The 24,795-nt window shown below is 43.6% G+C and overlaps 1 protein-coding gene across 1 annotated transcript in view; it reads left to right on the top strand.

Annotated features, from left to right (window-relative positions):
• The first annotated feature begins 1,311 nt into the window (after positions 1-1,311).
• The window catches only part of Cog6 (component of oligomeric golgi complex 6), a 36,782-nt gene continuing 13,298 nt past the window's right edge, over positions 1,312-24,795 (top strand). The window contains 13 exon segments of the mRNA NM_001004262.1: positions 1,312-1,466; positions 2,938-3,081; positions 4,628-4,699; positions 5,553-5,611; positions 7,456-7,567; positions 8,702-8,784; positions 9,142-9,212; positions 10,975-11,068; positions 15,601-15,729; positions 15,805-15,896; positions 17,845-17,909; positions 20,847-20,938; positions 22,967-23,084. Coding sequence (NP_001004262.1) covers positions 1,314-1,466; positions 2,938-3,081; positions 4,628-4,699; positions 5,553-5,611; positions 7,456-7,567; positions 8,702-8,784; positions 9,142-9,212; positions 10,975-11,068; positions 15,601-15,729; positions 15,805-15,896; positions 17,845-17,909; positions 20,847-20,938; positions 22,967-23,084 — 1,284 coding nt within the window. The 5' untranslated portion in view covers positions 1,312-1,313.

The raw sequence follows: 24,795 nt of genomic DNA, 5'->3' as shown, positions 1-24,795 counted from the left end.
TATGACTAGATCAAGAGGGCAAGTTATTTGTGATCTTAAAAGACAGCTCTCAGAGAGACACCCCATCCCTCATTTCCACCAGATAAGGTTAGCAGCACAAACATATCCGTCCAGGCACACAGAAAGGGACTCCCAGCAGAATCCAGGGCTCCTGGTGCCCTGATCCTGGACCTCTCACCCTCCAGAACAATGAGAAACAAATTCCTATTGTTTATAAACTATCAAGTATATATTATTTTGCTATAGTAGCTGAAAAAAAGATTAAAGTAGGTTGTAGGAATTAGTATATAGAGATTTGTAATTTATGATGCCTGTGCCCAGTAACATGTGGTGGGCACAACAGCGAGAGTGGTGCTGCCATGGAGCAACTGCCAGTAAGTCAGACCTGCTTGAAGGGAATCTGAACACGTAGTTCTAATTGAGAAGATCCATTCACACTATCACAACATGGTCAGTATTAATAATCACCACCACATTTTGTCAATCGAACAGTGATAGTGGAGGCTGGAGAGATGGCTCCGGGGTTAAGAGCACAGCTGCTCTTGCATAGGACCTGGGTTCAGTTCCTAGGACTCCTATGGTGGCTCAGAACCATCCTAACTCCAGCTCCAGGGGAACATGATGCCCTCTCTGGTCTCCCCTGGTATTGCATGTATACAGTCACATCCATGCATGCATATGCGCATACAAGACAAACACTTTCTTGCCCCCTGCTTTTCAGATAAAACTGCTTTTGGTCAGTTTGTGAGAAAGCAAAGTTCTTTGTTTTGCGGCCTTTACATATACACTTTCTCCTATTTGGAGATTTATCACAGTTCTGAATCTCTTTTTAAATATCAAATTAAAGGCCCAGGTCCTTCCAATCCTTGAGTAACCAATTTGGCCTGCATTTTTTTCCTTCGTTGCCTTCTGTTTACTGTCTTGGCCGAACAACGTGTTTTATTTCCTTTGTGTCAGTGCACAAAGTAGATTTTCCAGTGCACACTAGTGGCTCTGGCAAATACTATATCTTCGATATATGCTTTTCAGAAAGATGAATTAAGATAAAGGGAATTTCATTAGAATCAGTTCTGTTGACCATATGTATTTTACATATACTACATTATCACTTCAGCTTTTTAAAGATTCAGATTCCTGAAGTCTCTTTTACTACCTCCAATTTCTGTCCTTCTGAGCGTGTCCTCACCTCCCAGGATTTTAAAGTAAACCGGTGAATAAAGCCTGTCGGGTCGCGATGCGCGTGCGCGGCCAGGTGTGCGCGTGCGCGAGTGGGTGCACATGCGCAATGCTTCCGTTACGCCAGTCCGTCCGCGATGGCTGACACCAGCGGGGAGGTGGCGGCGGTCCCCGCCTCCGGGGCCGCCAATGGCCTCAGCAATGGGGCTGGCGCGACCCCAGCGCAGCCCAACAACCCGCTGTCGCGCAAGCTGCACAAGATCCTGGAAACGCGGCTTGAAAATGACAAGGTAACCGGAAGGGGCGGGGGCGGACCCCAAGTCTCTGGCAGGGACCTGCCCGGAGCAGGAACTGCTGTCCTAGGTGCAGGGAAATTCACTTGTATTAGCTCTTAGCTGTGCCCAGATCTTGTGTTCTTGCTGTATCCTTTACTTGAGCACCTTCCCACACGCCCTCCCATCAACTGTCTAGAGCAGTACTTTGCGACTCTTATCAGAGCTGGCTGTCTCCCCTGCAGCATGGAGTAGCCAGGTATACGGGCCTTGCCAACGTGGCACAAAAGAATACAGTAAAGTGGGAGCTGTAAAGACATAGGTAAATAGACATAGATATAGGTAAGTGAAAATAAGCTGTCAGCATTTCACTCCTATGTGTCAAAAACAACATTAACATGTTGAGTTATAAGTAAAGCCCAAGACTAGATAGGGTTGTGACATGCTACAGAAAGTATTTTGAATCGGTCAGCTTAGGATAACAAGCTCAGTGTTTGCATCAAGAAGAAACTACAAAGCACTTCACAAAGCCAACCTTTGGTCCACAAGACATAGCAAGAAGAAACATGACAAAAACATCATGATTTGAGAGGTTTGCTGTGGGTCTGATCATAAAACTTTCTGAATCCCAGTGAACCACGTTGCACTTGAGAACTGTACTGTAAACCCCGCTCCAAGGACTGGTCAACATAATAGACCCATTCCTCCAGAACTGCCAACTGCCAGGCACACAAGCAGCTCTTCACACAGTTTGAGTGAATTGAGCTGTAAAGCTTTCCCTCACCCATTGTATTTATCTGACCTCTTGCCAGTTGACTTTCACTTCTTCAAGCATCTTGATAACTTTGTATAGGGAGCAACACTTTCACAAACAACAGGATGCTCCCTAAGAATTCTTGGAATCCAGAACTCATTGGCAAAAATGTGTCAATTGTATGGTTCCTATTTTAATAATTAAAGGTGTTTGAGCCAATGATTTAAAATTGACATCCTAAAATCATTTTCTTTTTCACCAACCTAATATAAATGTACATATTTTTATCTCACGATAGTTGTTGCTAAAACTTTCTCTACTTTGTCAGTTCACTTACAGTCTCTCAGAACATATACTGTGCCTTCTTAGAAATGGAGGAGGAATGGCAGAGGGAGGGGAGAGGGACTGGGAGAACAATAAGGGAGGGGTAACTGGTTGGGATGTAAAATAAAGTTAAATATAAAAAGGAATTACCCTCTTTTAAAAATTAACAAATATATTAAAATTCAAAGCAATTCTGCTGTGCATTACCTTTACATATATAATTATATGTAAGTATACTGTTACCTGTGTCCTGGGAGTAAGTTTCCTGGTTAGTAATTAAGTCAGGTATTGCTTTCTGAGTTATTTAATGGAAATAAGGCAATTGAAAATAATTTCATTGAATTTGGCTGGATATCAGGAAACCACTGAAAAGTCAGTCCCAGTGATGTCTCTTTGTTGTCACTTGGGTAGGAGATGTTGGAAGCTCTCAAGGCCCTCTCAGCCTTTTTTGTTGAAAATAGTTTGCGGACTCGACGGAATCTACGCGGTGATATTGAACGTAGAAGCTTAGCCATCAATGAGGAATTTGTAAGCATTTTCAAAGACGTAAAGGAGGTATGTAACTTCTTTTAGTGTTTTTGGAGAGCTATATGTTTAGTGTTTTGATACGTTTTTATAAAATTAAATTGCATGTTCTCTGATAATGTACAATGGTCAACTACAAACCAACTTAACTGTTTTTATTTGAATTATTGTCATTTCTAAATTCTTTACCTCTATTAAAAACTTACAGTCTTTACTTTTAGAAATTATCTTAAGAATTGTAATTTCTTAATAAAAAAACCATTTTTCTTAATGGTTTTCCAGAGGCTATATTTCCTCATTTAATGTACTACCTTAGAAGATCACTTCTTCATTGGAAAGTGATTAGTACTGAGTTACTTTTGTTATCTCCTAAAGTATATGATTTCCATGTCAGGGTGATTAGTTCAACACGAATAACAATTCAACACACTTGACTGGTTTATTCAACTATGGGATGAAGATAAACGTTATTTATTACACTGTGATTTCTTTATTGTGTAATATTTCCTGACTGTTACTATTACATTGTTAATACTGCTGTATACTGACATATTAATGCAGAAATCAGATGGAAGTGATATACATGGTTCTAGCAAGGGCTTGATTAAAAACAGTTCTAGAGTGTTTGCTAGGGTTTCCTTGGTGGAAGGCTAATAATCTCAGAGGTGCAAAGGAAAGCTTTGGTTTTCTGAATGACATAAAAATAATTACATGGATAAAATTACATTTGGAATTGCCTGTGAATAACTCACTTAATAAAAAGAGAAACGTGGATGAGGGAGTGAGCAGACAGAAGAAGCAAGAATGGCCTCGAGTTGATGCTTGGACGGCGTCTGTGAGGTGTCACAGTATCAAAAGTCTAATAGGTAGCACCGTGTGCCTGTGATGCTCCATAGCCCAGTGAGCACAGTTAGGTAAGTCAGTGAGTTAAAGTGAGAACTTTATAGATAGGGCTGTGCATGTTGCTCAGTTGGAAGACCACCCGCCTGTCATCACTCAAAAGTAACACCGTCCTGCTGTGTTGAATTGCTTTCCTTCATTTTGAAAATAAAAGTAATTTTTAAGAGAAATGATGAGGCACTGGGTGTTTCAGTTATGACTTTTAACTTTGTGTAGATGCCTTTGAAAAGCGCTGGCTCATCACAGCTGCTAATCTAACTCTTCCGATGGTTAGCCAAACTGGCTCAGAGTCAGTTTGCTTGGAGACCTCTTGCCTGTCCTGCATACGTCGTTGTGCGTTTACTCTTTTGTTCTACGATCTTTGCTATTTTAGAAATTAACAGATAAAACACACACGCACACATAATTTTATATATAAATATACATTTGAAGTACATATAAACTTGGAATAGTTAGGTCCAGCTAATATTATATTTACTAACTATATAGTTATTCTTAAGTTCTTAAGATATGTAAACAGATGTTTATCTGTTTGGGTTTTGTTTTCATATACCCCCTAAAAGAAATGGACCAGTATCTTAACACAATAAACAACAAAAGTTGTGGGATTTGGCCTAAAAAGAAAAGTTTTCCTTGTGCTCTGTACAGCAGTCGATGTCGTTTTTTCCCCTTTCAGGAACTCGAAAGCATCAATGAAGACGTACAAGCAATGAGCAGCTGCTGTCAGGACATGACAAGCCGCTTACAGGTACCTCACAGTGGCTGGAGTTAATGTAGCTCCTAGTGAAAGTGAGGTTTCAAACGTGTGAACATTTGACATGGTGTGTAACGGTTTGTAGGAAGTTCATATGTTACAGTTTTTAGAAGTGCACAGACACATGGATGTCCTTGCGTTTCACTCCCAGGTTTGGCCTTTATCCACGGAGCCGTTCAGCGGCTGCTGGTGCCTGTGTTGTGCTCTGTAGTCTGGGGTTTGGAGATTGTTGCTGGGTCACGAGTGCTTTGTTGGAATCTGCTTCAGATGCCTGGTTATCTTTGGATCGCTGGCTGCGGTTCACCAGATTCTTTCTTTCTTTCTTCTTTTGTTTTGCTAGTGGCTTAAAAGGGGGCAGGGGAGGATTTTCTTGGTATGAAACTTGGGCAGGAGAAACCAGGTCTGTCTCCAGTACCTGGTCTTCAGGTCCCCTGTTTTCTGGCTCTGAGACTTGATTCCCATCTCCTGGGCTGTTGAGATTTGTGTATACCAGTGACATAATTTACAGCCCGTTTAGTGGTTTTATAGTATGCAACTCGCCAAAGCACAGCAAGAACCATGTTCTTGCCTCAGCATTTGTGCCTCAGCATGCTCTCCCAGTGCTGCTGCTTCACTCCAGAGCATCCAGGTCCAGTTCTTTTCTGAGTTTCAGCACCGTGTGTGCTGAGAGAACTCTGAGGGGCACCTGTTAGAAAGGTAGTTCATGAGCCGCGAAACATCTGTGCCAATTACTCGGGCCCCTTTGAGCTCCTTGCGATGTGTCTGAACTTCAGGAAGTGGGGATATTAGCTTTATGAAATAAAATGACGTTGGAGTATACTGATGTTTGGTGTCTCTACCATTTTAGGCAGCAAAGGAACAGACTCAAGATTTAATAGTAAAGACCACTAAGCTTCAAGCGGAAAAGTAAGTTTTTCTTTAAAAGTAAGTCACCTCATTAATGCAGATTAGGTGGAAAGTCGTAAACAATACTAAGTCAAGGTGGAAATAATGTAGAATGTGGAAATCATGTAGAATGGGATTCGCGGCTCATGGAGGACACAAGTTCCTAAACTATTAGTAAGCAACTTTAGCAAGAAAACAGTCAGTAGGAGCGTCATGCCTGGCTCTTGGTTTGAGAGGTCATTTTGTTTTGGAATAGAGGCTGTCTGGTATTTGGAATCAGCTGTAGTGATAGGGCGTGTGATCAAGACTGCAGGAGCACCACAGGGAGAGCAGTTCTTTGTGCTCAAGATGAGTCTAACGACAGCTCCAAAAGAGGCTGTTAGTAAACTGGTTAGTTTCTGATGCTTCCGGGAATTTTATGAAGCTTTGTAATTGCTGTTAAACCTGTGTGATGATGGTTGACCTTTTATCTGAAAATTAAAATCCATTAGATGACTTTTGGATAGTCGGACATATATCTTTCAGCTCTGTGTAGTTAATTAGGAGTTACGTTATTGGTTCAAGTAAATACCTGGATTTTGTTTCCATTTTAGAATTTTGTGTTATTCATTACAGTGACATTTGCTTGGTGAATTTAAAGTCTTCCAACCTAAGGATATAAGTAACACAAGGCAAACATGTCCTGCCATTAGAATAACTGTAATGCTTATCTTTGTTAATTCTCAACAGAATGTTTTCAGTGTAGAATATTGCTACTCTATGTGTCAGGCAATGGCTCTATCACAGATACATCCCAGCCTCAAATTTGCAGTCCTCCTGTTTCCCTGCCTCCTAAGTGTTGTATCACAGGCAGATGTCACCATGCCTTGCCATATACCCATTATGCGTACAGACCTCAGGTTCAGACCGACACCAGGAATGTTGAGTTGCTGCACAGGGAGCTCAGGCAGTGCCAGGATGTAGATGGAAACTCTTCCAGTCCCTCGGTTGCTGCAGACTGCCTTTCCTAATTGCCAGCTAGCCCATCTATGTTACATCTAGATTGAATAGTTTGCAATATGTTTTTATTGTCAAGTAGAAAAAGTGGTATATTAGAGATCTCTAGAGTAGCAGAATTTATAGAATGAATCTCTGTCTCTATAGAAAATGGATTTATTCAAATGCCTTAACAGGCTGGGGTCCAGCTAATCCAATAGTAGCTGTCTATGAATGGAAGGTCCAAGAATCCAGTAGTTGTTCAGTTGGCGAGGCTGAGTGTCTCAGCTGGTTGTCAGTATACCCTGGAATCCTGAATAGGTAGTCTCTAACGGTAGTGAAGGAATGGACTTGGTAGTGAAGGCCGGAGCTTCCTCTCCCATGTCCTTTCTATAGACTGCCAGCAGAAGGTGTCCAGATTAAAGGTGGATCTTCCTGCCTTAAGGGATCTGGATTAAGGGTTTATCTTCCTACCCCAGAGATTTGAATTGGAAGTGAGTCTTCCCACTTCAAATGATTTAATTAAGAAAAAAATCCCTCACAGGTGTAGTCATCCATTTGCGTTTTAGTTAATTCCAGATGCAGACAAGCTGACAGGCAAGAAATAGCCACCACAGGTGCCATCTGTGAACATGTCCTCCTTTGTATATGAACAATACCTTTTACAGCGTGCACATATGCAGGGCAGAGCAAGAGCATCTACCTATGAGTCCTGTGTGCCTGGGGCTAGGAATGATTTCACGGTGTGCCTGCAGTGATCCTGCAACATCTGAGATGGGATCAAGGCTTTCTTGTAGAGACTCACAGTTTGGCTTTGTTCTCTCTGTGTTGGGTATTTGCTTTGTAGTGGTACAAAAGCATAATATACTTCATTTTGCTTCCCGTTTTAGCCAAAGACTAGAAATTAGAGCACAAGTTGCAGATGCCTTTTTATCCAAGTTCCAGTTGACTTCTGATGAAATGACTCTCCTCCGAGGTACAAGAGGAGGCCCCGTTACTGAGGTATGGGCTTGTCTGCCAGGGCCACTTAGAGTGTAGCAGTTACAGATGAATTTTAAAAGCTGAATTTTCTCATCTAAGAAACAATAATGTGAAAATTTTCTAAATTTGAAATTAAGGCACGTATTTTAATTAATTTGGGGTTTATTTCAAACTTGTGCATATCTTTTTGAAGTCAGTACAACAGAACTTCATTACCCTCTTTTCCCCCTCTGGTCCTGTGTGAACTTGTTTACTTGTTAACTATTCCTTGTGCAAACTATATTTATATTTAAGAATGTTCTCTGAGTATCCAGTCTGGTGTGGTGTCACATACCCACCAGTAATTCCAGCAAGTGGGAGGCAAAGGCAGGCAGATCTCTGGGGTTCGAGGCCAGCCTGGTCTACATAGGATACACGTAATAACATGGAATACAAGGAGTTAGCCTGTTATGGCACCTCCTTCAGTATAAACGATGCAGATACATGTTTTTCTTGTTTCTGTTTTCATTGGGATAATGATATATAGCTTCTTTTTTCTTTCATAACTTTATCTTGCTTAAGTTGGAATTTGCTTGATTTTTTCTCCTTTTTATGGTTTGCCACACTTTGCAGATTGAATCACAGACCTATAAAGCCTCTCAAACTCTATTTTCTTCTTCTTTTCCCTTAAACTCATGCAGTTTGTCCAGAAAGGACTCTTTGTGTCTCCTAACCCCTGAGCCTCCAGTACATTCTTGCTGACGAGAGTCCTGTCTGTTTAATGAGCATCTTCTGTTCTCTCCTCATGGTGAGGGAGCAGGAGTGCCTATGGAATGCATATGGATGCATACGGAATGCATATGCAGCAGAGGCATGAGGCAGGCCAGGATTGCAGGCCTCTCACTTGGCCGTGTGCTGGCTGGGGACAGGGACTTAGTCTTTGCACATTTCTTATCACTAACATAGTGTTTGTCACGTAGTAGGCACTAGGTTAGTGTCAGGCTTAAAATGTGAAGAAATACTATTATGCCTTCCATTAGTGCAGTCGAAATCTGCAAGACTTCATTAGAGCACAGTAGAATTTTGTTTTACCTTTGCAGTAATCTTTTAATTCAGAGTAGTGTACGTTTTCCTGAAAACACAGGTGTTTTTTTAATGACGTCTTCAATTTTAAAGGACTTTTTCAAGGCTTTGGGAAGAGTGAAACAAATTCATAATGACGTCAAAGTTCTTTTGAGAACCAACCAGCAGACGGCAGGGTGAGTAGCTGCTTGGTGAGCCAATTGCAGTGCTGCTTGTACTGGTACACTTAGAGTCTCTCCAGCTTCTGACACGATAGTCTTTGAAGTAGCAATGAATCTTCATTAGCCTTTGGGAAAGGTGGGAGCATATAGCCTCATATGTTCGACTGTAAAAAAAAAAAAGCAGTGGGATTAGCTAATGGAATTAGGAATTGACGTTTACTTAACTGTAAACAAATTACTGAAAAATTCCATAAAATGATAAAAAGTTAATAAGGGCCAAATTGTTATATAATTAAACCTGAATAACTAAAATTTTAGGTACAACTGTTGACTATAGTTTGTATTGTAATAATTCTTTAATTTTCACTTAAGTTTGGAGATTATGGAACAGATGGCCTTGCTTCAAGAAACTGCTTATGAAAGACTTTACCGGTGGGCTCAAAGTAAGTAATTTTCTCATGCATATTCGTACTGAATTCTTTAAATCCCATGCGGCCTTTATTTGCTTTCCTTCAATGTGTATGTGTGTATGTATGTGTGTGGAGACTATGCGTGTGAGTGTGTGTGTGAGTGTGAGTGCCCACAGACGCCAGATGGGGTGTGGGCTCCCCAGGAGCTTGAGCACAGGTGGTTTGAGCCTCCCAACATGGGTGCTGGAAACAGAGCCGGAATCCTCTGCAAGAGCAGCGTGTACTCTTAGCTGCTGAGCCATCCCATCCCCCAGTCTCTAACTGAGAATTTTTACAAAGCGGAGCAAACTTTCCCTGTTCACATACCGTGTTTATGTGTTTATCGGGAGCGTTGCTCGGGAGGGGGTAAGTGAAGATGGTGTCTCTGCTCTAAAGGAAAACAGCAAAGATGATGGACGCTTCTGTCCTGGATAAATAAATGAGGGCAGCGTGAGGCTGGGCAGCTCCTGCTGTTTGTGCGTCTGCAGTGTTAGGAATTGTGAACTGTGGTAAATCACCACAGCCTGACAGCAGTGGTGAGTGTGTCATGTCTGCAGTCTCGTCAGCAGTCAGGCGTGGCTCTCACATGCTGACATTACAGTGTTGGAAAAGCCCTTCCTTAGTCTGTGTTGGACGGGTTGGCTGCTTGCATTTGCAAGAATGAAGGCTTGAGTTTCCCTTGCTGGCTGTTACCGGGGTTCTCGCTCCTTGTTTAGTCATGTGACCCATCTTTTCCTTGTCTCTGCCATCTTCACAGGCCACATGGCTGGCCACTTCACTTCTGTCTTTCATTTCCCCATTTCCTATCTCTTGACTTGTTAGTGGCATCCTCTTCTTTTTAGGGCTGGTGATTACCTTGGACTTACTTAGGTGGGTTGAGGAAATGCTCCAACATCAAGGTCTTTCACTCTCAGGCCACCGGCCACGTTCCTTTTCCATATAAGGCAGTAGTAACACTCCCAGGTTCCAGAAACTTGCGTAGGGGTTCCTCACAGCTTACTCTGCCTTGACCCAAGAGCTCCATAGGTGTTTCCAGTGTTGATTCAGGTCTTGGTGGTCCTGTAGACTAGTGTTTGCAAAATAACACGTTAAATCTGGGAAGACAGTTAAATTGAGAGGAGTGTGAGTGGGTTAGTAGTAAGCATGACTGGCTGGTGCAAGCGCTGAGTTAATCCAGCTAGCTGGCTGCTAGTGTGTTCTGGATGCCTAGTGTTTTGTTGGTTTAAGGTCGAGTTTCCTTGTTTTTCTACCTCTCCTCCTGTTTATACAGTCTGCTCCCATGTGGACTGTTCTTTCTCTGTATCCAGGTCTTACTTAGTCTTCCAGACAGCAAGAGGTTCCATGTGCCCCTGCAGTGGCCCACACCCACTGTGCCACAGTAACTGGCTGTTACTGAAAGGCGGCCACTGGGAAATGTAGCATGCTGCTGTTTGTGATACAGCTTTGCACATGTTTGTCCTATCCTCATGGCTGGACTATGCGTCCTCAGAGGTGGGACATTGCCTCAGCTCTCTTTGTTCACTCTCCCTTCACTTTTAAGCTAGTGCTGGCAGCTGTGCACCTTGGTCCCCAGGGGTGGCAGAGCCGTGTTTAGGTGCCTCAGTCGGTGCCTCAGTCCGTAAGTCCTCAGTTCCTTGACGTGGCGTCTGCAAGCCCTTCACAGGAGAAACCTCGGCCTAAGGCGAGATGGTGTTGGGCGGAGGAGCGGTGGGCAGTGTGCGCAGCTGCAGGAGTTACAGCGCTGACTGTTTTTCAGGCGAGTGCAGAGCACTGACTCAGGAGTCCTGTGATGTGTCTGCGGTGTTAACTCAGGCCATGGAAGCCCTGCAGGACAGGCCTGTCTTGTACAAGTAAGACATCTGCTTTGCCTTCCCTTGTCCCTGGACTGTAATAGTGTGAAGCATGTCCAACTGTGATGCTCAGTGACCCTTCACCTCGTGCCTGTCATTGGAGCACTGCGTGTAATAAAGGAGGCTGGGGTGTCCCCGCAGGACGATTCCTCTTGGTCATGTGGCAGCTGGGTGACTTAGTCAGTTTCCATCTCATCAGCTCCTTTGGGATAGTACATCACTAAAATCCCAGAGCAACAGTGCCCTGGAAGAAGGCGGCCATGTAGAGGTGTATACTAGTCACTCTGAGAAGAAAAAGGAATGCTCACAGTCGGGCATGTATTTAAAGGTTCGGGTCTTTGATCTTGTAAGTGTGCCAGCCAAGATCTTCAGACTAATGCTTTGGGTGGGGACACTGCATTTAAGTTGTTAGTTTTTAAATTCTGTATTTTACTCACAAAAGTCAGTATATTTTTAAAGCTCTGGAACAGAATAAAAGCCAGGTGTAAGGACAGCACGTGTTTATGTCTGGGTGCCCTCCAGGGCTTTATCCAGAGCCACCCTCGGAGGGGCCCTTTCATCGATGTTTACAGGATTACATCACAGAACTCGAATGCTGTGCCAGGCCAGCTGTGTGAAGCAACAATGTCAGGCTTACAACTCCTTTTCACAGGATAGGCCCTGTTCTGAGTGCTAGGGATAAATGTCAGTCAGACGCTTCCCTCGGCCTCCTTTAACTTGGGAACATCATGTAAACAAGCCTGTTTTAAAGGAGGGGTCCTTGATAGTCTGAATACCATGTTCCAGGTGCTGTGTGGCCCAAGTGTCCTGTGATAGGTGAGGAGGACGACCATCAGGGTGTACTTCCTAAGGGAAACAGTACAGTGAGCCCCAGGTTGAAGAGGTGTGTTCTGGGAGGGGGCAGAATATTCCACTTGGAGGGAATCATGGGCGTGCAGATGTGAACTGGTGGGAAGGTGTGAACTGGCTGTGCACGTTGGTGCCAGGCCGGTGCTGACCGCTCAGCAGCTTTGCAGTCCCTTACAGGTGACAGACAGCAGTGATTACCACAGTGTGTCGTTCTTGGACACTTGTGTGGCTTTCAAACAGGTGCTGCATCAGCGGCAGGTTTGTCCTTATTCAGAGGTCAGTGCTTCCATACCAGCACACGGTGTGGTTGGTGACATCTATACCAGCACACGGTGTGGTTGGTGACATCTATACCAGCACACGGTGTGGTTGGTGACATCTATACCAGCACACAGTGTGGTTGGTGACATCTATACCAGCACACGGTGTGGTTGGTGACATCTATACCAGCACACGGTGTGGTTGGTGACATCTATACCAGCACACGGTGTGGTTGGTGACATCTGTACCAGCACATGGTGTGTGCTGGTGACATCCATCGCCTCCTGCAGTTCCTGATAGACCTTGTTTCAGGGGATGGGTTTGTAGAGGTGAGGAATTGTTTCACAATTGGCTACAAATTTGCTAAACTTTTATTTTGATTAAAATGACATCCATCCATTTTCGTTGCAAAGGAAAAGGTTTCGGACTTCTTTGTAGCTCTGTGCTACATATGTACCGAATACATTCTTCTGTTGACGGGCGCCAAGAGGGAGTTATGTCTTAGGTCAATGTTGGGTGTCTTACCACTGCACTTTGTTATTATGAATTATTATTATTTTATTATTATCACTACTACTACTACAGTTGTTGTTTTTGTGAGATGTGATCCCTCACTTAATCTAGAGCTCACATTCAGTAAGAGCAGCTGGCTAGTGAGCTGCAGGAATTCCGTTTCTGCGTCCTCAGTGCTATGATTTAGTTAACTGTCATGTATAGCTTTTACATGAGAGCTGGAGACCTGAACCTAGATCCTCATGGTTGTGTGGAGGTCCTCTTCGGATGAGCCATCTCCCCAGCCATTCTCCCCAGAGTGGATTCTTGAAGAGTCAGATATCCTGAAGGAGTCCTTAACCGTCTGTGCACTTTTGTTCCTCGTTGCAATGAGAATGGTAGTGGAGCCTGGTTTCCAAGGCAGTGGAGGGCTGGTTTCTTCAGCCCTAACTCATGCTGAGCAGTGTGGAGGCAGGCAGAACTGCAGCCTACGCAGGGATTTGTGAGCAGGGGTAGTAGAGGAAGAGGAAGGAAGCATAGATTACTCTGCAAAGCACAGACCACAAGGGTAGTGATAGAACCTGGAAGGCTGTAAGAAACGTTTGGAGGTTGAGTGAGAAAGTAGGTTTCAGGCACCATTCATTAGGCTAAGGTGAGTGCTAAGAGGGAAAATGGCCTTTTCTTAAGTAATCACCGCTCAGTGCCAGGTCCAGCTGTTCAACTTCATGTAAGCAAAGTGTCCTGTTAACAGCAGGTGGCAGTGTAGGAACTCCATCTAAGCAGCGTGTAGCCCTCTCAAGTGAGAATCTCGCCCAAGAAAATGTCAACTGAAGTCCTTGAGAAAGTTGCCTAATTTGTGTTTCTTAGTAGTTGTAACTGCAAGGCTAATGTGCTGTATTAATAAACCACTGTACCAATCAGTACTTCATTGTCAACTCACACAACCTGGGGCCACCAGGAAAGAGAGCCCCAAAGAATTTTCACATCATGCTGGCTGTGGCTCTGCCAGAGTGAGGTGGCACTGTCCTGACTGTGAATTGAGGTGGAAGGCCCCCTGGACGTGGTGGCAGCACATGGATGGGTGTGAGCTGGGGAAGAGGGAAGAAAGGAGGCTGAGCTAAAGCAGCGGATGAGGCAGCAAGTGTGCAGTAGATGCGTCTTCCCGCTCAGCTGTGGTGCGGCTGCTTCCAGTTCCTGTCTGGACTTCCACTGGCGCTAAAATCAAGTCCTTTCTCAACAGAGTTGCTGTGGGTCAAGGTGTTTTTATCACAGCAACAGAATCGACCAGAGCAGCTATGCACACATACTGCTTTTAAAGCTGAGTATGAGTGGACATTTTTAAAAACAAATTGCTAATCCTTTCTCCCTTAACAAACTGAAGTGTATAAGTTACCTCAGGATGTAGAACTTGTACAAAACCGATGCTTTGTTTTTGTTTTATGAATTTGTGTTGCATTCTAAAATGGAGATTCTACATTGTTCTTTTCTTTTGATTTGCTTTTTGGGCAGAAGTTTAGACTATATATTTTGAACATTCAGTCTTATAAAAGCTGCATTTTGAAATTTTGGCCTTTGTTGGGAAAGTGCCATTTAGTTTTCTTTTGTCTCTGAGAAAGATGTTCCATGTCCAAAGATGGCTGAAGGTTCTTTCTGCCCCGTGCTGTCTTTTCCTAAATTATGTTTATTCTGCAGTAGGATTGACCCTAGTGTTCGGTGAGACTTTAGCTTTTGTACAGGTTAAACCCCAGCATTCTCCAGGCCTGATACACACGTCCCTTCTGCACTGAGTGGCTTCAGTGTGTGGTGGAAGTGAAGTGTTGGCTCTGCTCTGCCTAAAATAGAGAAAGCAAATGTGAAGCATTGCGCAGCACAGCAAAGCCTTCTCTGACCCCTGCACTTCCCCTCCCCTTGCTATGATGTATCTGCAGAGATCTCAACACCAGAGTGAACCTCAGGAGAGGTCCGTGATCCCAGCCCCCACTGTCTGTCACTTCGCTCGCCTCCCTCTCAGTTGGTAACAGTGTGAATAGTCAGAGCATCCGGCAGTGCTCTTGTTATAGCTACAACATAATTCAGAAAGCAGTGTCACCCAAGAAAGTAACTCTTCTGGACGTCTTGAGGAAACTTTGATAAATTTGTTTATTAGTTATTGAATTCATTCTTAATGTTTAGGCTAGTAGAATACTATTTAGGGATTTAGAAATCTGTGGTATGGAATCTACTGACTTTATATTATTAAAATTTTTAAAAAATGTTTGCTGTGTATGGAATAGTAAAAAGGGCATAAAGAATGCCAGGTATTTTAGGATACAAGAACAGATTCCGTCCTTCCCCACACACGCATCCCAGATCACTGCACTCTGAGTCAGAGCTTCATTCTCTGTCAGTTCCTCCATCACAGGAAAGTTCCCCCGTCTTCATCAACAGTGAGTACCTTCTAACTAAAAGATACTTGCTGTGCATACATAGCCAGTTAATAAATGTATCGAACAACTAATATGTCCCATTCGAGTCAAAATAAGCTTTTAAAAATCAGCATTTTTGGTTCCGTTTTGGGTGCTAAGTGATAGTAACAGAAGGAGAAATTTTTAATATGGAAAAAAAGGGTCTTGGTATTTGGGCTGCAGAATTCTAACTAGCTCCTGAGAACTAGGTGTGTGGCTTTCTGTAATCTCTGGAGCCAGCTGTTCCTATTTCCGCCACCGCCACCATTGCCATTGTAGTTCTTGGTCCAAAGCATTCCTTCTTTGAAGGAGAAAAGTTTGTACCTTTAGATTGAATTTTTAGCGTGTTAGAATGACTCATAACTTTTAGTTGAACATTGCAGTTCTTGAAGGGTGTGCCTAATGGTTTCCTGTCTTGCTGATCTTAGGTACCGACTGACGTGTGTGTCTGTTATAGGTACTTCTCACATCATGTGTTTCTTCTAGGTATACCTTAGATGAATTTGGAACGGCCAGGCGAAGCACTGTGGTTCGTGGGTTTATTGATGCTCTTACAAGAGGAGGGCCAGGAGGTACACCTAGACCCATTGAAATGCACTCCCATGACCCGCTGAGGTATAGTGATTGACATTAGTAGAGGATCAGACCGTTTTCCCTGGAACATCTTTACTAACAGGTGGCTTTCCTTAGGTATGTGGGAGACATGCTGGCCTGGCTCCATCAAGCTACTGCCTCTGAGAAGGAACATCTGGAAGCTCTCTTAAAGCATGTAACTGCACAGGGTGAGTTATTGCTAACTCTTAATAGAGAAAATGCACATGGCTTCTGTGCTTCTGTTGCTGTCTTCACAGAGATAAACACTTGACACTTAGATGCCACATGAGCTATCCTTAGAAACCCTCCACCCCCACCCCATTTTGCTTAATAGATTTCTGTGCTTTTGTCTATTGCTTGGCCATTTAAATTTAGGGTCTGCCTGTCTTCCCGTGCCCTGCTGCCTTCTGGTAAGGTGTGGTTGGAGAGCCAGGCGTACGTCTGCTCAGACCTTCAGCCTCAGCCTCAGAGACCAGGATGTAGTGAGTGGCTGAGTGTTGCTGATGTCACTAAGCTGTAATTGTTCATTTGTATTACCCACAGTCTTCTTTCTCTAGGGACTCTTCTAAATGCTTAAAACTTTTGGATTTTAAGTGTGAACAATAACTATATCCCAGAATTGCTGATGTCTATAAAATTTCTACCAATCTAAGACGTATGCTGCATTTTTCAGTTGTAACTTTAAAGAGGTATCAGCTACTATTGTGGTTGCCATGATAAAATTCCTGATGAAAGCAACACAAGGAGGAAAGAATTCTATCGTGGCAGAGAAGGCGTGGGAGCAGGAGTGGGAGGTGGTTGGTCATAGTGATCCACAGTCAGCAGCAGAGAGAGAGGATGCTGGTGTTGCACCATCATGGTCATCCACAGTCAGAAGCACAGAGAGAAGCTGGTATGCCTTGGGCACCCTTGTTCCTTTCTGCCCTTGAATCAGTTTGGGCCCTGTCCACACTTAGACTGAGTCTTCTGCCCCACCTAAACCACACTGGAAATGCCCTCACAGATATCCCAATATTTGTGTCTTAAGCAATTCTAAAATCCAGTCGAGTAGATGAGAACAACATTATGAGAGACTTATTTTACACCCTGGGGGTTTAGTATGTAAGTTGAGGGTATTCTGATTTTGATAGAAAGTAAAGAGAAATACTATTCCTGGTATTATCTGACTGGGTGGCATAGTGTGTCCATACATTACTGTGGTCACAGACTCAGCTCTTCAGTACTGAGAGTCAGTGCAGCATATGTCTTAGATGGGGACAAAGCTTGCAGTTTTTGTTTGTGTGAGACATGGTCTTCCATGGTCTCACTATAGTCCAGATTGGCCTCAAACTGTCACTCCTGCCTTCTCCCTCTAAGTTCTGGGTTATAGGCATGAGCCATTGTGCCAGCCAAAGTCTGTACTTTTTCTCTTTTGTCACTAGCCCAATTGCCCAGGTTTAAAGAATGTATTCCCAGACTGAGCACAGTGGCACATGCCTTTAATCCCAGTACTCAGGAAGCAGACGCGGGTGGATTTCTGTGAGTTTGAGGTTAGCCTGATCTGCACATAGTGAGCTCTAGGCCAGCCAGGCTACGTAGTTAGGCCATGCCCCCTCCCCAAAGGGAAAAAGAAAGAAAGAAGGGATGTGTTTCCTCTAGGTGTCTTTCGAGAAGTTTATATGAGAAACTGCGGTTGGAAGCTTGAAGATAAGTTAAAGTTCGGTGAAATTCTGAGCCTCACTCTAAAATGAGAGTGGTTGCCTGTCTGCCCTGCTTGGTAATAATTAGTATGAGCAAGCTTGGCTTTTCCTTGGCTTGCACGGCCAGCTCTCAGCCTTTCGCTCTCAGTGCCACACCACTCGAGTGAAGTGTTTGCAGCGCCATCTGCTGCACCTTCCTGGACCTCCAGCTCACAGCTCACACTCGGGCCTCATAAAAAGTGTTGGCCATCATTCTCATAAGTTGTCAGCACTTGTAGACTCATGCTGGTTACCAACACCATGACAACTCATAATGTCCCAGAGACACCCAGCCTAGCAAAGTGTTGCTGTTTGTGCAGTTTGTGACATCACTCATAGGTGTTTCTGTTGAGTGGTTCTTAAAACTTATGATCAGGTATAACTTGGGAAAACATAATTATGATGTACTTAATTGTAGGTGTTAAAGAAAATATTCAAGAAGTTGTTGGGCATATCACCGAGGGTGTGTGTCGGCCTCTAAAGGTAAGGGTTCTGTCTTCATTGTGTTTTCAGGTCTCTGACCAAAGTATTGGCTCATTCTTAGGAGCTCAGAGAAATCAATGGGTGATGTTGTTTTAATACTAATATATAATGATTCATCCAAATATGAACATATTTGGAGTCAGGAGGTTCTGTCCTCATTTCAGCCTTGTCCCAGTGCATAACTCTCCTGTGCTAAATATCCTCACATGGCCCTGTTCTCAAGGGCTCCTTGTGACAGCAGTGAGGGTCAAGTGAGGCAGACGTAGTACATGGCTCCCAGTTTGCACCCGCCACAGTCTTCTTCCCATTTACATCACCCTCTTTGAGGAAAGTCTGACAGGGACTCAGATGGGAAACTGGAGGCAGGAGCTGAGGCAGAGGCCATGGAGGAGTGCTGCTTACTGGCTTGCTTAGTTGGCTTGGTTATACATTCCCAGACTACCTGTCCATTGATGTCAGCCACAGAGCGCTGGGACTTCCCACATCAACCACAAAAATGTATCAGAGGTTTGTCCACAAGCCAATCTGGTGGGGAGAGTTTCTCATTACACTTTCTAAAATTAGCCTAGCTTCTGTAAAAACTAGCTAACACTGTTTATTCTGAGGATATTGTGTTTTCTTTTGTTTTGTTTTGTTTTTAGAAATTTGTGGTTTAAGTTTATTCCATTGTATGTAAGATGCTGTCTTGTCAGCATCACTTATAAAGCAAACTCAAAAACAGTCACCAGAATTTGAGTCTGCCCTCAAGTCCAGGGGTTACAGCCCTTCCTTTTCATAAGTGTTCCATTTCTTCTAATATAATCCTTAATGTGCCCTGTGTTCCTGACTTCCATAAATCATGCATTCTGTGAAAACAGACGAGCACACAGAGAAAAGAGGCATGGGAGATGGAGCCTCGAGGCACAGGGGTGGGGATGGGCAGGTACACTGCCTAGACAGATGCCAGCACTCAGCTCCCGGTAGGTTAGAACCCGGAGGCTTGTCAGTATCCCTTCCTCCCCACCACCTCCTCCCTCCCCCCTCCCTCCCCACCACCTCCTCTCCACTATCTCCTCCTTCCCCCTTCCTCCCCACCACCTCCTCCCTCCCCCCCTTCCTCCCCATCACCTCCTCCCTCCCCCTTCCTCCTTCCCTCCATCTCCCCTCCTTTTTCTCTTTCTTCTACCCCCCTCTCTCCCTCTTCCCCTCCTTCACTTCATCTCTCTCCCTCTCCCCCACCCTTGCTCTGGCACCAAGAGATCAGCACCCCCCCCCATCCTGTGTCCTGGCTTTGCTGCTGTTAGAACCTGCCTCTCATGTGCCCTTGAAGCGTCTGCCTGAGCCTCCCTTTTCCCTTTCTAAGCACCATGGTTCACTGAGTACTGGGTGTCAGAGCTGTACCAGGAGCTTCCTATGTGTTCTCTGCCCAGGTCTTGTTCTCTACCACCAGCTCCACTTCAGCCTCAGCCGTGCTCTGTTGTCCCAGTCTTAGTCTCCTACTTTATTTCTTCTTGTAACCATTTTCTAAGACTTGGTTTTGCTGAATGGCTGGTGTCTCCTGTGGCCTCTGTCAGAAAGGGTGTTTCCTTGTGTGTTGTTTGTCACTCTACTGTTGCAGCTGTCTCTGCTGGGACTCAGGTGTTGCTTTCCCTTGAGCTCCAGGCTGTAAGCTGTGGGCTTTTGTCAGTTCTCTATCTTCCCGCTTCCCTCTGTCCCTTTCCTCCTTGCTCTACCCTTCCACTGTTCCCACATTCTTTCTAAAGAGAGTAGGAATAAGAATTTTCTTGTTGTCTCTAAGTTCCCTAAGACTGATGCAGGATAACTGAGCTGGTGTTAAACATTCATCTGCCCAGGAAAACCTGTCTGCAGCTGGAGTCCTTATGGTGTAATTGTGTTAAGTTTTTTAAAATACCGTTTTGAATAATGCATATAATTATAATCCTGGGGTCTTGCTGACCAGCAGTCTACTCAGCAGGTGAGGGCCAGGTTCAGTGAGAGGCCTTGATACAAAAGACAAAGTTGAGAGTGTAAAAGGAAGCCTCCCTGTGTAGATTGCTGGCCCCTACACAGGCCTGCAAGGGTATTCACACCCACATGGATGTGTGTGCACACACATACCAAGAAATGTGTTCATTTAGAAATTGATTTTTAAGGGTAGGTGTGATTCCTTATCTTGTTGCCTCATGCCAAAGAGGACTCACTTTCATAAACATGCAAATGTGAAAATAAATTAGTGTCCATAACTAAAGAGTTCTTTGTAAAGCGGGACACGTATAGTATCTATATCCTGAGACAAAAGAAGAGAGAAAACTCAACTGTGAAAGAGCGCATTGAACATCTGTGGTGTGCACTGCTGCAGAGACTGGAAGATACAAGAAACCCTGTGTCTGCTTTTAGAGAGCAGGAGATAATCGTGTGAGAGCATGTACGAGCAGACAGAGTAGATAGTGTCGGCATCATGGGTAACGGACTGAGGGAGGGAGCAGTGCGTGGCAGGGGTTAGAAGACTCCTGGAAGAGCAGGTTCATCTTCAACCAGATCCGGCTTTGCCCTGGCAGCTCCATAGCTGGACAGATGTGTGGTGCTGTGATTCTCCTAGTCTCTGCTGACAGACACAGCCAGTGTGACACAGACAGAACTCTGTGTCTGTCTGTCTTGCTCTCTGTAGCTGCTTTTGCAGTTTAGTCCTGACCAACTCGGCATACGCAGTGGTGGTCTTGCTGTGGTTTTGATCTTACCTGCATAGCTGAATAATCGGGTACCGAGTCACCTTCAGCAGTTTGTGTGAAACCACTTACCTTTTGACTTAATATGCAGAAGTCTTTCAGAAAGCGTTTTGTGATTGCTACAGCAGTGAAATTGTTTCTTGAGTGTTTTTATACTGTGTATCTCATCATTAATGAAGAAAAGGTATACTTTTAAGAAATGTTCACGGTTTTCTTTTTCATGTTTTCTTAGGTTCGAATTGAACAAGTAATACTTGCTGAACCTGGGGCAGTGTTATTATATAAAATTTCTAACCTCCTCAAGTTTTACCACCATACCATCAGGTAACAATAAGCAGTGAATGAGCGCCTGTCCTCTGAGGTGTTTATCTATAGTCAGGACACAGTCTTGTGCCTACTATGTGTGTCAATGACTGTATGTGCGCATACACACACACACACACACACACACACACACACACACACACACAATGTACATAACAAAATAGACCTACAAAGTAAGCCTTTCTGTATCAATAAGTGAGATCCATGACAGCTTGAGCCCCCTACACAGTGAGTGAGCTGTGTCATTTGGGCACCGATGTCCTCAGTTTGTCATTAGTGTTTAGTTTTGTGATAGAATAGACATACCTTTATCTTCTCTCCAGAAAAGTAAGTCTATAGGATTTGAATGCAAATTAAAATGATTAATATTGTTTATATTAATTAATGCTGGAAATTAATACAATGACAATTATTCTTTAATTAGCTTTTTCCCAAATAACCACACAGAGACCTTTTAATACTTCATTCAAAGCCTTAGGCTTTAGCTGGGCAGATTCTCAAATAGCTCATCCAGGCTAGCCCAACCACCTAGCCCCATCCACCCCCATGGATAGCCGTGCCTTCCAGGCCTTTAACCATATGTCTTTCCTCCCATGTCTCCTTTCTTCCTCCTCATTCCCAGAGTTCCTTTCTCCCTCCTAGGATGTCCCACCTTCCACTCCTGCCCAAGAGTGACAATCAAATTTTTATTAAAGCCAACCAGAGAACGCATTAGATAGGTGAGGAAGGATAGAGACACAGTTTCACACAGTGTAACCCAACATATGAAACAATGTCTTATCTAAAAATATTAAAATTAAAATTCCTTTCAGTATATCAGTGAGCAAAATACATAAACATACTTTGCTCCTTGCAAAAATGAGAAATCTCTTTAGATGGGTCAAAGAATCATCTTTTTAATAGAAAATTGAAGATTATCAAATATGCTAATATAATTAATTGTTTCAAAATAATGCATTTTTATAGTTAGTCTAAATATACTAGTCTCTAAGCAGCTGTAAAGACTTGAGTAACTACAGTTTTGAGGTAAGTTGATAGGATAAGCTAGTTTTAATGAAGAGAAATAAGTGTTACACAATCTAGTTATCAAGTCACTAAGAGCTATTAATTGTCTTCCTTAAAATTAAATCTAGACTTCGCTGTGTAATGAAGTGCATGTGTGCTGTGCTAGAGAAGAAAGGGTTTGCGTGTCACAGATGTGAGTTCTGACTCAGCCTTGCTAACGGATGTTGTGAAATATTGGGAGCACAGTACAGGTTGAATAAACCTTACCCAGAATGTGAAATAGTTATAAAAAGCCTTTGCCAACCCATCTTCACTCATCTGCATATCCAGATCCTGAGTCTCTGAGAGCCGAAGCCTTCCTAACATGATGTACACACTTCCCTATTCCAGACTCCATATGTGGGTGCTCAGGCTTTAGTTTGCTTCTTTCCCTTTCTAACCCCCTTACTCAGATGAAAAGAAAACTGATGTATTTATGTGAAACTAGAGTGATTGGTTTTAGTTTATAGAACACACACACACACACACACACACACACACACACACACACACACACACACACACACACGCCTACCGCCTACTTAAGGCTATTTTTGTTGTAAAGTCACTATTGTAGCCCAGGTCATTTGATCAGTGTCTCCCCTCCCCTCCCTTTCCCTCGCTCCATGTCTCTGTGGTGTGTATACTTGTGTGCCTGGGTGTGACATGTGCCCGTCCTGCGTGAGGAGGCCGGGGAGAATGTCAGATGACTTCCTCCATCGCTGTCTGCCTCATTCCCTTGAGAACCTGAAGCCTGCCTTTTAGACTGGTCAGAGGGCTCCTGGGGCCCCAGTGCTGGGGTCACAGGCACCTGCAGCCATGATACGGCTTTTATGTGGGTGCTAGGGCTCACACTCAGGCCGTCAAGCCTGAAAGGAAGCAGTCTTATGTACTGTGCATCTCTCCAGCCTGCATCCCTAAAGACTGCTCCATGGGATAAACTTGTTGGCTTTTTAACCTGAAATGGATATTCTTTGCTTTTAGTGGCATTGTTGGAAATAGTGCAGCTACTCTACTGACAACAATTGAAGAAATGCACTTGCTAAGCAAAAAAATATTCTTCAGTAGCTTGAGTCTCCATGCGAATAAACTGATGGACAAGGTGGGTTCGCCTGGCCTCCCTGGGCTGCGCCCATGTGAATGGGGACTTTCATGTTTGGACTTTAGAGATGTTATTTCTTTTCAAGTCCACGTTGGGGAGTTTAGTATACCTCAGGTCATAGTTTATCTTCCAGGATTAGTGTACCTTCACCCTAATATGAGAAAAATCTCGATGAGTTTCATTACTTTGTTTTCTAAAAAATTTAATTGTAAACATATTTTTAATACAGTTTCTCAAGTATCTGTGGCTAAGACAAGCTTAGAACTATGTCTGTGTTAGAGCTGATGTGACACAGTGAAGCCTGGAGCTCTTACAAGATGTTTCCAGTTTCCTGGTTTCATGTTGTGGTGGTGCGGCTTTGTCTTCTGTATTATATTCATAATGCTATGAAAGTGCATAGAAAACCACCGTGTAATGTAAGCAAACAACAGAACCCTAGAGACCCGTGTGGTGTAGAGTTTTAAGTTGAGCAGATCTCTGGAGCAGGAATAATTATTCTTTGTCAGCTTCATATTTGGGTTCTGCTGTTAGATGCTTCCTCGGAGGGAAGTAACTATTGTAGCTTCTATCACATATTGATCTTTTTACTCTCGTCAAAGCCTTTATTCCTAGTGATACTTCTGCCTTATGTGTTTTGTTCAATGTCGATGTGACTGTGCTAGTTTTCACTTGAATATTCGCAAAGTATATCTCTCTTATGTCCTTTTACTTTTGGCTTGTTAGAAGATAGCACACAGTTTTTTAAACAAAAAAATTCATCCATTAGTCCTTGCCTTTTTTGATGAGTATGTTTAACCCGTTTACATTTGAATGGCTTCTGGATACTTGAATTTGTTAGATTACTCTTTTTTTTCTGTATGTCTTAAGTCTTCATTCCCTTTTCTCTCCATTACTTTAGAATTTTGCTATCTTCCTCCTATACTGCCCACGAACATATTTTATAATTATAGCTTCATGTAGTAGTCTTTCCATTCACAAAGAGGAAAAGAAAATATAAACAAAAACTACTGGGAAAATATATTTGTCCTCCTGATAGTTTCAATTTCTCCTGCATTTTAAAAGGTTGTCTTTCTGGCTACTATTTTACTCCTTCCAGCCATTAAGTCTGTGTAATCTAATGCATTCTGGTTTTGCTAGCAACACTGTAACAGCATTGATTGCTAATCTTAATGAGTTATAGATGGTTATGAGCCACCGTGTGTGTGCTAGGAATTGAATCCAAGTACTGTAAACAGAGCAGACCATGCTCTTCACAGAGCCATCCCCCAGCCTCTCTATCTGTTGTTACACTCTATCTCCATGGAGACCAATGTAGACTTATGCTGGGATTCAGTCACTTGCTTGGCCAGTCAGATCAGTGTTCATCAGATTTGGGAGGTCATCTATTTCTTCAAATACTTCCTGCTCCTCGTTCCTTGTTTCTTCTGACCCACAGCCTCTGATGGACTCCCTTCCTCTCCATTTCACTCCATTTCTCTCTGCTCCACAGAGCATGTGGTCTTAGTCGGCCCCTCTCCACATTCAGTAGCCATTTTTTGTGTCCACCACACTTGTCACTTAACCCTGTAGTGAAGTTTCATCTCAGGTGCTGTGTCCCCTCAGCGTTTTTGTCAGCCGTGCCTGTGTGTGGCAGCCGTTGTCACTCTCTCCTGTGGTTCCTCAGACATGCTTTCCTTAGGCATTGAGCGTAATAAAGTCATCCCACTGCCTA

The sequence above is a fragment of the Rattus norvegicus genome, chromosome 2, assembly GCF_021556685.1.
Source record: "Rattus norvegicus strain SHRSP/BbbUtx chromosome 2, alternate assembly SHRSP_T2T, whole genome shotgun sequence".
Lineage (NCBI taxonomy): Eukaryota > Metazoa > Chordata > Mammalia > Rodentia > Muridae > Rattus > Rattus norvegicus.
This window is presented reverse-complemented; position numbering and strand designations above follow the sequence as displayed.